Consider the following 12,314-nt stretch of genomic DNA (forward strand, 5'->3'; position numbering starts at 1 on the left):
AGGCGGCAACAGATCACCGGAAACCAGCTCACTTCTAGTCTTAGCCCTACTGTTGCTACAGGACACTCTAATGAAAGTGTGACCCTCATTCAGCCTGAAGTGGCTTTGAAAACCCCATTAACCCCCGTGACCCCAGGACAAAGTGAGAAGAGAAGATGAAGGGAAGTGGAGGACTCATTAGCAGGTAGCATTACCTTCTTTAGCTCTGCTCTAATTACCCTGATCTTATAATGGAATGAATCTCAGAAATAATCATTTCCAAACCTTTTTAATTGTAAAAGAACTTGTGTGGGAAGTGTTTGCATGCTCTGATACAGAAGGGAGGATTTCATCCAAATACCTCCAGATGTTTCCACTTTCCTGCAGTTCGGACATCGACCTTATTCTTTTAATACATCATTCAGGGCGGAACAAAACCACTACATAGTTTATGCTCTTCAATCACGTTTATTTTTCTGATTTATAACACACAGAGGGAAAAAAACAGAAGAAATTTACCCTTTTTACCCACACCGAATCAATAATAGGAAAAAAAATCCCTAAAAGAGATATCGGCTTCAAGGATGGACAGAGAGAACAGAGAGGATCCTTCATGCTCTCCTCATCAGCCTGGAGTCAAGGCTCACTAGCAGCATCCAAACCGGACCTCGTAGTCCCAGCACTTCTTGAACGTTTGGTCTTCGTTGCGGCAAACAAAGCCCTGGGTTGGGTTATAGCTAAAATAATGGAAGCAACAATAACGGGTTAGTAAATGCTTTTGTCCTTGATGTTGACTTGAAGGTACCTTTTGACAATCATTACTTGTGTTTCTACTCTGAAGAACATATTTATAAAAGTTTTTTGATTTAAAGTCATGAAGTAGTTATAATGTGTTCAGGTTGTTGCAGCGCTGTATTTTTGTCAACTTAGTGGAGTTTTTTAAGCTCCAGGGACAAAACTGAAAACTCGGAAATGTCAACAAGTCTCTGAATTTGCACTTGTTTATCAGCTAATGGATACTCACATGTAGATGTTATCCCCTATGAAGGAGGCTAACAGGGATTTGGCTTTAGCCTGGATGTACTGAGGAGTTTCACAGATCTTCCCTGGGTTTTCTGTCGTCAGGTTGCTCAAGAGCTCCCAGTCTCCAGTTCCAGAGGGATTGTCTCTATCGAACCACTCGGTCCAGCACACTGCAGCCAAAACAGTCAGAAGTTCTCAATGCATTTCTGTACACAAGTGAGGAAAGTGGACATGAAAGTTGGCAAAAGCTGCACAAATGATCTGTAACAGTACCTTTTTCAGAACAGTAAGCAGAGGGGCAGCTGAACCGAACTCTATAATCAGAGCACATCCCTTGTTTTTGGTCTTCATTTCTGCAGACAAATCCTGATGTTTTGTCATACCTGAAAGAAAATAAACTCAATGTTTCGACTCCTTGGGAAAAATTAAATATCTAAATCATTCACATGGGATGAAGCTGCCTAAACAGAGAGCCCTGCATTCAATACTTACTTATAGAAGACTTCTCCTGTCTGTTTTGCAGGAGTCCCAGACAGAGTTGTGGCTTCAACGTCTACTGGATTTGGGCAGATTTCATTGGGGTACTGCTTCAGAAGGTCTGAAAGAGTCTCCCAGTCTCCAGTTCCAGAAGGATCGTCTCGGTCAAACCACTGGGTCCAACAGTCTGGAAGAAAAGTTCTTAAGATTAGATGATTTGAACACAGAACCCTGTTATATTTGTATTTAGTCAGAACACGACTGTATTTGACAAGTCAATCATCATGTCTAAAAACAGATGAAAAGTCCACAAAAAAGATTTAAAAAAATATGCTTACAGTATTCAGAGGAAAAAATGGACCTTGTTTCTCTGAAAGCTGTGAGAAAATAAAGAACAGGTTGTTAGCATCAACAGTTTGAGTGTTACAGCAGGTTCTTGCATTGATCAGCAAACACTACCTTTAGAGGGCTCACTGCTCGGGTGAACTGGATTTAATTGATGGTGATTTCCAAAGGATGGTGAGACAAAGGTCACCACCAGAGCAATGGTCCACTGTTAGCGGAAACAGAAACAGTTGAGAGTGCAACGGAATATTTTCCAACATGTTCTTAAATGGATCTACTTTATTTAATAAAATGTTGATAAATGATGAAAAACCAACAAGTCCCAAAGATCTCCAGTCAAAAGTCAAAAGGTAAAATAAAAAGTATAGATTACCAGTTTGATCATGGTTGCAGAAACAAAAGTTTCCTTTTTAACCTGATTTTGGACAAACACGTAAACAAAATGAGCACAGTGATATTTATGCAATGGAAAATGTTTCTTTGTTATGAAACTCACCCACAGGATCTCCAAGCAGAAGATGCAGCCGTCTGATCCGCTGGCCTTTTATACCCGCTCCTCCACCCCCTCCTGCAAAGACCTATTGACCTCCAACATTTTAGTGGTTACTTCAAACTAGTTCTACTGCATTTTCATTCATCTTGATGCTTGAAAGAGGTGAAAACATGTACAAAGTGGTCAGGGAGGCTAAGAATCCAAATCTTTCATTTAATTAACCCTTGTGCTATCCTAGGCACTTTAACGTTGGGAGTTGGGTCATCTAGACCCACTAGACAGTGCTCTGAACCTTTTTTCTTCAATGATTTGTGATCTACACTGGTGTCCATGGATTACATGAAATCTTTCCACCTTTATCCACCTTTGTCATGGTAGGGAGAACATGTCAATGTAAGGGGGGGTCATCTAAAGATAGCACAAGGTTTATGAGATTTGTGTCTAATTTAGAGCACACATGGGGTCCCAGGGAAAATCAAGGTGTAGGTTCCTCCAAAGACTTGCAGTTCTATGTAAACCTCCTAAATAACCCCTAAACAACACTCACAATCAGAAACGGCTGGAGTGGGTCCAGACGTACATGAAGACGCATTTTCAAACAGTCTTGTTCACTGATGAGTGACGTGAAACTGTGGATGGTCCAGATGGATAGAGTAGTTGGTTGATGGCCCCCATGTCCCTACAGGGCCGCGACAGCAGCCACGTTTTGGGGAGAGAGCAGGTTGACCTTTTAAGATGTTTTGGATTGGAAAAGCGTTGGATTTCTGGTAATATGACCTCCTAATGCAGCAAATTCAACAATGACCATTTTCAGTTCTTTAGAATCTATCTAATGTTGTGGAACTCTGTTGTGCGTAGTCATGTGGAACAGTGACTTTGAAGGTTTTGTTTTTGAATGCATACTGTTATCTTTAGGAGTTTTTTTTATTAACATTTAATATAAACTCTAATAATTAGTCACTTGAAAACTATGCTGTCATTTAAATCATCTTGCATTATAATTTGGAATGCGCTGTTGAACCTTTAAGGATGTTTTTTCTTTTTTATCTAACCTGATTGTAAGTTGTTGTGGACCCTGAGGTTCTCTGGAACTGGTCTTTCAGACAATCCTGAACTAGAGCCACAACCTATCACGACGCCTCATTCTTCCAGCAACACAACCTGTTCTCTGCGGAACAACAACCAGAGAGCCTCAGGTTGCTGTTGCTGACCTCCAAGATTTTTTACTGGTTGCTTCAAGCTAGTTTTGCTAAACTTTTTAAAATCTTGATGCCTGTGAAAGGTGCAAACATGCAAACCGGTCAAGGTGGCTCAAACTCTTGGAAGCTAAGATCAGATAACTCTATAACTATCCCACAGTGTGGAAATTTCCACAGTGTTAATCACAGTAAATAGAAGAAGGATTTAACTTAGTAAATGTGAGCAAAGTGTAACATGAAAATTATTGTTGTGTTTCCTTTATATATGTATAAAGTACTTGTGTATCTAAACTAAACTTGTTTTTTAGTTTAATTAACTAACCTGAGGCTCTCTGGTTGTTGTTCCACAGAGAACAGGTTGTGTTGCTGGAAGAATGAGGCGTCGTGATAGGTTGTGGCTCGAGTTCAGAATTGTCTGAAAGACCAGTTCCAGAGAACCTCAGGGTCCACAACAACTTACAATCAGGTTAGATAAAAAAAGAAAAAACTTTGATTAACAACAAGAAACTAAAATCATCCTAAATGGTTCCAAATTATAATGCAAGATGATTTAAATGACAGCATAGTTTTCAGGTGACTAACTATTAGAGTTTATATTAAATGTTAATAAACAAACCTCCTAAAGATAACAGTATGTATTCAAAAACAAAAACCTTCAAAGTCACTGTTCAACATGACTACGCACAACAGAGTTCCACAACATTAGATACACTGACCAAAAATATAAATGCAACACTTTTGTTTTTGCTCCCATTTTTTATGGTATGAACTCAAAGATGTGAAACATTTTCCATATACACAAAATAACCAGTTCTCTGAAATATTGTTCACAAATCTGTCTATATCTGTGATAGTGAGCACTTCTCCTTCGCCAAGACAATCCATCCCACCTCACAGGTGTGCCATATCAAGATGCTGATTAGACAGCATGATTACTGCATAGGGGTGCCTTAGACTGGTCACAAGAAAAGGCCACTACATCAAACAACATCACCTCATGTTGCAGCATGATAATGCACGGCCCCATGTTGCAAGGATCTGTACACAATTCTTGGAAGCTGCAAACATCCCAGTTCTTTCATGCCCAGCATACTCACCGGACATGTCACCCATTGAGCATGTTTGGGATGCTCTGGATCGGCGTATACGACAGCGTGTTCCAGTTCCTGCCAATATCCAGCAACTTCGCACAGCCATTGAAGACGAGTGGACCAACATTCCACAGGCCACAATAGACAACCTGATCAACTCTATGCCAAGGAGATGTGTCGCACTTCGTGAGGCAAATGGTGTTCACACCAGAAACTGACTGGTAGTTTGAGTCCCCTGACCCCCTCAATAAAACATAACTGAAGATTTCAGAGTGGCCTTTTCTTGTGGCCAGTCTAAGGCACACCTGTGCAATAATCATGCTGTCTAATCAGCATCTTGATATGGCACACCTGTGAGGTGGGATGGATTGTCTTGGTAAAGGAGAAGTGCTCACTATCACAGATATAGACAGATTTGTGAAAAATATTTCAGAGAACTGGTTATTTTGTGTATATGGAAAATGTTTCACATCTTTGAGTTCATACCATAAAAAATGGGAGCAATAACAAAAGTGTTGCATTTATCCTTTTGGCCAATGTAGATTCTGAAGATCTGAAAATGGTCATTTGTTGAATTTGCTGCATTAGGAGGTCATATCACCAGAAATCCAACGCTTTTCCAATCCAAAACATCTTAATAGGTCAACCTGCTCTCTCCTCAAAACGTGGCTGCTGTCGCGGCCCTGTAGGGACATGGGGGCCATCAACCAACTACTCCATCCATCTGGACCATCCACGGCACTCATCAGTGAACAAGACTGTTTGAAAATGCGTCTTCATGTACGTCTGGGCCCACTCCAGCCGTTTCTGATTGTGAGTGTTGTTTAGGGGTTACAGAGAGACACCAGGGGCCTCATTTATAAACGTTGCGTACGCACAAAAGAAGGCGTACGCCACTCTCTACGCAATAGTTGAGATTTATAAAAAAGCAAACTTTACGGGAAAATGTGCGGTCCTTCACGCAAGCTCTGACCCAGGCGTACGCACAAAAACGGGTGAAATGAGAAATGGCGACACCGTCGGCAGATGGTGTGCCAGATGAATCCTGGCTAGACTTCAGTTCTAAAATTAAACAACACAAATGCTTCAGAAGTTTAAACATCAGCTCATCTCTAACAGCCTGGTGGGATTTTCTTAAAAAAAACAACCTCACATTATTTCCATGTAAACTTACCCCCATTTGGAACAACCCTGACATTTTGATTAACAAAAACATGATTCATTTTGCTTCATGGAAGAACAAAGGAATCCAGCAGTTCCAGCATGTAATTCAGAATAGAAAATTTAAGTCCCTCTCAACGTTATCCTCAACCTATGGAATTAATATAAACAAATTTCTACAATATCAGCAGCTTAAATCAGCTATAAGCACTAAATACCGCCTGACCAGAATAGACCTAGACCTCCCCCTTACAGTAACACATTTCATTGACCTTAAAAATCCCAAGCTCACCTCCAAAATTTATAAGATGTTATCAGACATAGATGAAACAATTTACTTACCCATGACAAAATGGGAGTCTGAGCTATCATTGAACTCTAGTGATCAATTTTGGCTACAGATCTGTTTGAATGCCTTTAATATGACCAAAAGTCCTAATCTGCAACTTATTCAATACAAGGTTCTACACAGGACTCACTACACCGGACAGAGGTTTTTTAAAATGGGTCTCAATCAGTCCGCTATATGCACACAGTGCATAGGTAACAACATAGATGACTATTTGCATGCCCTGTGGTTCTGTCCACCTGTCCAATCATTCTGGCGTAAGGTTTGTGAGGATTTATCAATCTGGTTTAATCATAAGATTCCTGCTTGCCCCAAATTCTGCTTATTAGGTGACCTGAATAACATCAACATGGAATCTAACAGGGCCTATATGGTTCTCACCGCTGTATGTATCGCAAAGAAAACTATCCTCCTAAACTGGAAATCTAAAAATAATCTTAGCATCAACCACTACAGAAACCTCATGTCAGGGCATATTAGTTTAGAGATAATGTCCTCCACAAAAAACCTGTCGGCTTCAGACTCTCCCTGGCTCCAGCTGGTTAGTCACATCACCTAGTAGGGGTGGGATGGTGATGGGTTGAGCCGGGTCCTGGCTGGTTGGTTGGGTTTGGGGGGGTGGGCTCTGCCGGGCCTGCCGTCCTCCCGGCTCGGGGCTCTGGTTGCCCGGGTGGGGTGGTGGTGGGGGCGCGCACTCTGCCGGCAACTTGGCAGGGGTTCCTGGGCGGGTGCCTTCTGGGCGCAGGGTAGGCAGTGCGGCTGACTGGGAACGGCGGCCGGGTGCCGTGGTGGGTGGCCGGGTGCCGTGGTGTGTGGCTGGGGGGGGGGGGGGGGGGGGGGTGGCTGGGGGTTCTGGGGCCTGGGGTCGTCTGCCCATGGCCGGTGTTTCGCCCGTGGCCGGTAGTTGGCGCGTGGCCTGGCCCCCAAGGGGGCGACGCCGCATTCACAGCAGGGGTTAAGGGGTTCACTTGGGTGGGTTTATTTTATTATTATTATTTATTTATTTTATTATTTAATTTATTTTATTTTATTTATTTTTTTTTTATTTTTTTTGGGGGGGGGGGGGGCTGGACCCCCCTGCCCCTCCGTTCTGGCGCCGGTCGCTCGGGGTAGCCTTCTCCCCCAGTTGTGCCCATCCGCCTGCTCCTCCCCGCCCTCACCCAAACAAGTATTGCACACAGGCACATAGGGCTTCAGGAACTGGATGGGAGGGATGTGCTGGCGGGGCTCACTGGGGATGCCCCTCTCTGGGTTCGCGTTGGCACCCGCCCTCCACCCCGCTTTTTACTTGCATATTAGACACTCTGATTCATCCAGGGCCTTGTGGAGAGGGTCTGGTTGAGGGGGGCACGGTGAAACATCCGTGCTCGCCTTTCACTGCCCCCCCCCACAATTTTAACTTCCTCTGTAAACACACACACTGCATGCTAGCAGCACACACACAGCAAATACACACCACTCACAGAGGGACCCCGGAGTGGGGTGCTCTGCGGCTTGGCAGCGGTGGGGCCCCCCACACTGGAGACCTCCTATTTATTTATTTTTTTAACTTGTCCTGTCCAACAGCTGGGCAGACAGATGAGAGCTGAGGGCCTCTTTGAGACCTTGGAGACCTCCTATTTTACCTGCAGCACACACACAGCACTCCTACACCTCCATACATGGGTGGGGTCGGGGGGGGGCGGCCGGTCTTTACCCGCCTGGTCCTCTCAGGGCGGCCGGGCTTATGGGTATCCTGTCGGCTGCGGGAATGGTCGGGCATATGGCGCTGGGGGTCGGCCAGCTGGGGAGGGGGGGTTACTGCATGGCGGCGGGGGGGTGGGGAGGGCAGCCAGATGATTGTGAGTATGTGTGCGTGAGTGCATGGGTGGGACGGACCTGGGGGCTGGCTCGCTGGGACCCTCTGGGGCTTTCCCTCCCCATGACACAGAGGGGAGGGCACTGAAAGGGTTGGGGAGGGGGGCTCAGATATTATGGCGGGGGGGGGGGGGGGGGGGTTGTAGTGTGTAGGGTTGTAGGGTTATGGGGGGTGGCTGTGGGTGCGTGGCGATCCCTGGGTTGCTCAGGTCGCGTGCCTGGGCTGGCTTGCGGAGAGGGGGCGGTCGGGTGGTGGGCGGCTCATGGGTTCTGGGGGCCCTGGCTTCGTCCTTGGCCCTTGTCTCGGTGTCCGGCGCCCGGTGGCCCCCATGGCTACCGCCTGGTACGGCTAAGCGCTCCTGTCCTGTGGCCTTGGGGCCGGACACTGGGTTCGCTTGTGCCTCTGGGCATTGGGGGGGCCCCTGTAGGGGGCCTTCTCTGTGCCTGGCTGGTGGGGTGGGCGGTCCCCTCCTCCCCCCCTACCGGGCTGCCTGGGTCTGGATGCTGGGGGGGCTCCTGGCCTGGGGGGCTCTTCTCCCCTCTCCCCTCTCCCCTTTCCAAAAGAAAAACTAATAAAACTTCAAGATGTTCATTTTTGTGTAGAAACTTAAATATGTTAGTCTTTTTGTGTAAATTTTAACAAACATATTGTGATCATATACTTGTTAAACACATTACAGTTGTGTTTGCACCAACATTGAAATGAATATAAAAAAATAAATCACTATTTAGAAAGAATATATTTGTTTTTTGTGAGGTTACATAAAATTGCATGTTAATAAACTGAAGGGACAAACAACTACCAGGATAAAATTTCAAATAATTTAGTTGAAAATTATTAAGGAAAACTAACTTAAATTTTCTTTTAGGAAAAAAAAGATTCAACTTCCAAGCTTTTTCTGCCACAATTACCACAAAAATGCACGTGTGATTGCAGAGGGACTGTACATCAATACAGACTATAGAGTTTCTCCTTTCTCCATTTTTGGATGCTGGTGTGCCGCTGGATTTTTGTCAAGGATAAAGTGTGTCTTGGCTTAAAAAAGGTTGAAAAACACTGATATACTGGAGGCAGCTTCATCCCCTGTGGGGGATTTTTTTGTCCCAAGGAGTCAAAACACTCAATCTCTTTTCTTTCAAGTACGGCAAAACATCAGGATTCGTCTGCAGAAATGAAGACAAAAAAGAAGGGATGTGCAAGGATTATAGAGTTCGCTTCCCCCTCTGCTTACTGTTCTAAAAAAGGTACTGTTACAGATCATTTGTGCAGCTTTTGCCAACTTTCATGTCCATTTTCCTCACTTGTGTACAGAAATGCATTGAGAACTTCTGACTGTTTTGGCTGCAGTGTGCTGGACCGAGTGGTTCGATAGAGACAATCCCTCTGGAAGCGGAGACTGGGAGCTCTTGAGCGACCTCAGGAAGGAAAACCCAGGGAAGATCTGTGAAACTCCTCAGTAGATCCAGGCTAAAGCCAAATCCATATGAGCCATTTTAGGGGATAACATCTACATGTAAGTGTCCATTATCTGAATGCTCTCAGTAGATCGACATTCTGAAGAGAAAATTCTGAGACTTGTTGACAAAAATACGGCGCTACAACAACCTGAACACATTATAACTACTTCATGACTTTAAATCAAAAAAACTTTTATAAACATGTTCTTCAGAGTAGAAACACAAGTAATGATTGTCAAATTTGATACCTTCAAGTAAACATCAAGGACAAAACATTTACTAACCCGTTATTGTTGCTTCCATTATTTTAGCTATAACCCAACCCAGGGGTTTGTTTGCCGCAACGAAGACCAAACGTTCAAGAAGTGCTGGGACTACGAGGTCCGGTTTGGATGCTGCTAGTGAGCCTTGACTCCAGGCTGATGAGGAAAGCATGAAGGATCCTCTCTGTTCTCTCTGTCCATCCTTGAAGCCGACATCTCTTTTAGTGATTTTTTTTCCAACTATTGATTGACTATTAAAAAGGTTAATTTCTTCTGTTTTCTTCCCTCTGTGTGCTAAAAATCAGAAAAATAAACGTGATTGAAGAGCATAAACTATGTAGTGTTTTTGTTCTGCCCTGAATGATGTATTGAAAGACTAAGGTCACTGCCTGAACTGCAGGAAAGTGGAAACATCTGGAGGTATTTGGATGAAATTTCTCCCTTTTGTGTCTGGGCATGCAAACACTGTATCTAACTCTGTATGCCAGCTGCCTGTCCCGACTCTACTCTATCATCTCTGATCATCTTATGCCTGTTATCGCCCCTGCCTGCCTGACCCTGATTGAGCAATGTGGACTTTGAGCTGAGCTAGTAAACCTGCTGCACTTGGGTCCAGCCGTTTGCCTGTTCTTGTGCCAATGGGGAGCCAATGCAGGGATTAAAATTGGGTTGATGTGAGGCCCGCCTTCTGGTCTTGGTGAGAACTTGTGCAGCAGAGTTCTAGAGAAGCTGAAGGTTCTTAATGTTATTTTTTGGAAGACCAGCAAGCAGAATATTACAATAATCTATTTTAACTCATGATAAAAGCCTGCATTAGCATCTCCATATTAGCAAGAGAGAGTAATGGGCGGACCCTAGACAAATTTCTAAGGTGAATAAAAACCATTTTTAACTGCATGTTTGATACGCATGTTTATGAGGGATAAAAGTTAGCTTGGAGTTGAAAATAAAACCCAGGTTTCTGACTGTTTCTGAATGTATTCTTAAACGCTCTTTTAGCCTGAAAAACTGATTCTCTCTCTTAGCTTCAGGACCGATAACTAAAATTTCATTTTTTTTTCCTGGTTGAGCTGCAGAAAGTGATTTGCCATCCATGATTTCAAATATAAAATACAGTTAAGTGCTTCTATTGGCCTTGTGTCATCAGGAGACAGAGCCACGTACAGCTGGGTGTCATCAGCATAGCTATGAAAGCTGACCTCATGGTTTCAGATGACATTCCCCAGTGGAAACATGTAAATGTTAAAAAGCAAGTAGCCAAAAATGGAACCTTGAGGCACACCACATTTAATTAACTTATTTTGCATTAACACAGAGAGTGAACTACAAATGCATTCCTTCAGAAAAAAGATTGTTTTTTCTGCACTTAAATAAGAATGGTTCTCTTCCAGCTGTAAATGCAGACACAGCAGCGAGACGGCTGCCAAGGTACCATCAACAAAGTACATCCTCCGCGAAAATATCATTCTGACGGGAGGGCCCACTATCGGTACGGGACCTATGAGGTTTGAGGGGTCCGGGTCTCCGCTGAGGCAATCTGCGGTCGCCCCAGCTGGTTGGATGCCTCTGTCCCGTCGAGGCCTGACCAGAGCTCTCCCAGGGGCGGCGCCTGGGGGCGGGGGCCTGGACTTTCTCCGGGGGGGCGGCGCTTTCTGGATCTTCTCTCTCTGTGTGGGGTGGGTGGTGTGGGGCATGGGAGGTCGGCGCCTCTGGGGATGGGACCCCTGGGCTAAGGGGGCCTGGGCCCTATGCTGGGGGACGGCTGTTTGACCACCGGGGGACAGTCTACCAGCTGTCCCCTACTTACCCCCTTCCTCATATAATCTCTTATAAGGGTGATGTGGGGGGGTTAAGCCTGTGATGCAACTTGGGGGAAGGAGCTACTTGTTAGTGGTTGCTGAATGGAATGGACCCCCCCCCCCCCCTCTCGGTTTAATTGTACCTTAGACATTTAGGGCCCTTGGTAGGGGGGTGCTTGGACATCACTGCCAGCAAGCAGCAGATGTCCTTTTAGCACCCTGCCCGCCAATTTTAACTGCACCGTAGACATTTAGGGCCCCATAGGTGGGGAGGGTGATGGGACATCACTGTGAGTAATCAGGAGATGTCCCCTCAGTGCCCTACCCGCCAATTTTAACTGCACCCCCTTAGTACACACACCCTTCACTCCTCTAAATATACACTCCAACATAATCACACACATATGCACACACACACACCCTCACAAACACACACACATGCATTTCACAAGAAAGGTGGGACCTAGGACCATTTGTCCCCTCCCCATCCCTGGAAGGGGGTACTGGGCCCTTAGCAATGGCGGCCGTGTTCCCTGGGTGCTGGCTTCCTGAGCCCGACAGCCCTCTCTCCATGCAGGGAGAGGGATCCCTGAGCTTTCTGGCAAGTCCATGAGCCGGGCATCACGTCCCACCTGAGCTGGGGTTTGTCCAAGTCCCTGTGGTGTGGGTTCTGGTCCTTGCCTCTGAGTGCTGGGCCTCGCCAAATTTCCAACTGTGGCTGAGCCTGGTTGGGCCATGTTTACAACACCTCTTGTGGACCCCTTCTTCTCTTGGGTGCCCTCCTCCTGGGCGGGAGTGGCTGGCCCCTGCCTTGCTCCTT

At 45.4% G+C, this 12,314-nt stretch overlaps 2 protein-coding genes across 2 annotated transcripts; one reads left to right on the plus strand and one right to left on the minus strand.

Annotated features, from left to right (window-relative positions):
* Window positions 1-427: 427 nt before the first annotated feature.
* LOC101165284 (cartilage intermediate layer protein 1) lies at window positions 428-2,346 on the minus strand. The gene is made up of 8 exons (XM_004085720.4): window positions 2,321-2,346; window positions 2,198-2,239; window positions 1,939-2,032; window positions 1,818-1,856; window positions 1,495-1,666; window positions 1,276-1,385; window positions 1,004-1,172; window positions 428-716 (listed from the first exon to the last, which is right to left on the minus strand). Exons 2-8 carry the CDS (start codon window positions 2,207-2,209, stop codon window positions 626-628), a joined length of 687 nt encoding a protein of 228 aa, XP_004085768.2. The 5' UTR covers window positions 2,210-2,239; window positions 2,321-2,346; the 3' UTR covers window positions 428-625.
* Window positions 2,347-6,487: 4,141 nt separating this feature from the next.
* LOC105358759 (cartilage intermediate layer protein 2-like) lies at window positions 6,488-9,982 on the plus strand. The gene is made up of 5 exons (XM_023961130.2): window positions 6,488-6,502; window positions 9,116-9,207; window positions 9,245-9,261; window positions 9,323-9,434; window positions 9,744-9,982. The coding sequence occupies exons 1-5, from the start codon at window positions 6,488-6,490 to the stop codon at window positions 9,832-9,834; spliced, it is 327 nt and encodes a 108-aa protein (XP_023816898.1). The 3' UTR covers window positions 9,835-9,982.
* Window positions 9,983-12,314: the final 2,332 nt, after the last annotated feature.

The sequence above is a fragment of the Oryzias latipes genome, chromosome 12 (assembly GCF_053564925.1).
Source record: "Oryzias latipes strain Hd-rR chromosome 12, Olatipes_Hd-rR_3.1".
In the NCBI taxonomy this organism is placed as follows: Eukaryota; Metazoa; Chordata; class Actinopteri; order Beloniformes; family Adrianichthyidae; genus Oryzias; species Oryzias latipes.

Bases quoted from the DNA above. Each gene is read 5' to 3' on its own strand.
- LOC105358759 (XM_023961130.2), top strand. The intron at 9,435-9,743 runs GATCCAGGCTAA...CCATTATTTTAG, and splicing joins ATCTGTGAAACTCCTCAGTA to CTATAACCCAACCCAGGGGT.
- LOC101165284 (XM_004085720.4), bottom strand. The intron at 1,857-1,938 runs GTAGTGTTTGCT...ATTTTCTCACAG, and splicing joins GAGCAGTGAGCCCTCTAAAG to CTTTCAGAGAAACAAGGTCC. The intron at 1,173-1,275 runs GTACTGTTACAG...TTTTGGCTGCAG, and splicing joins TGCTTACTGTTCTGAAAAAG to TGTGCTGGACCGAGTGGTTC.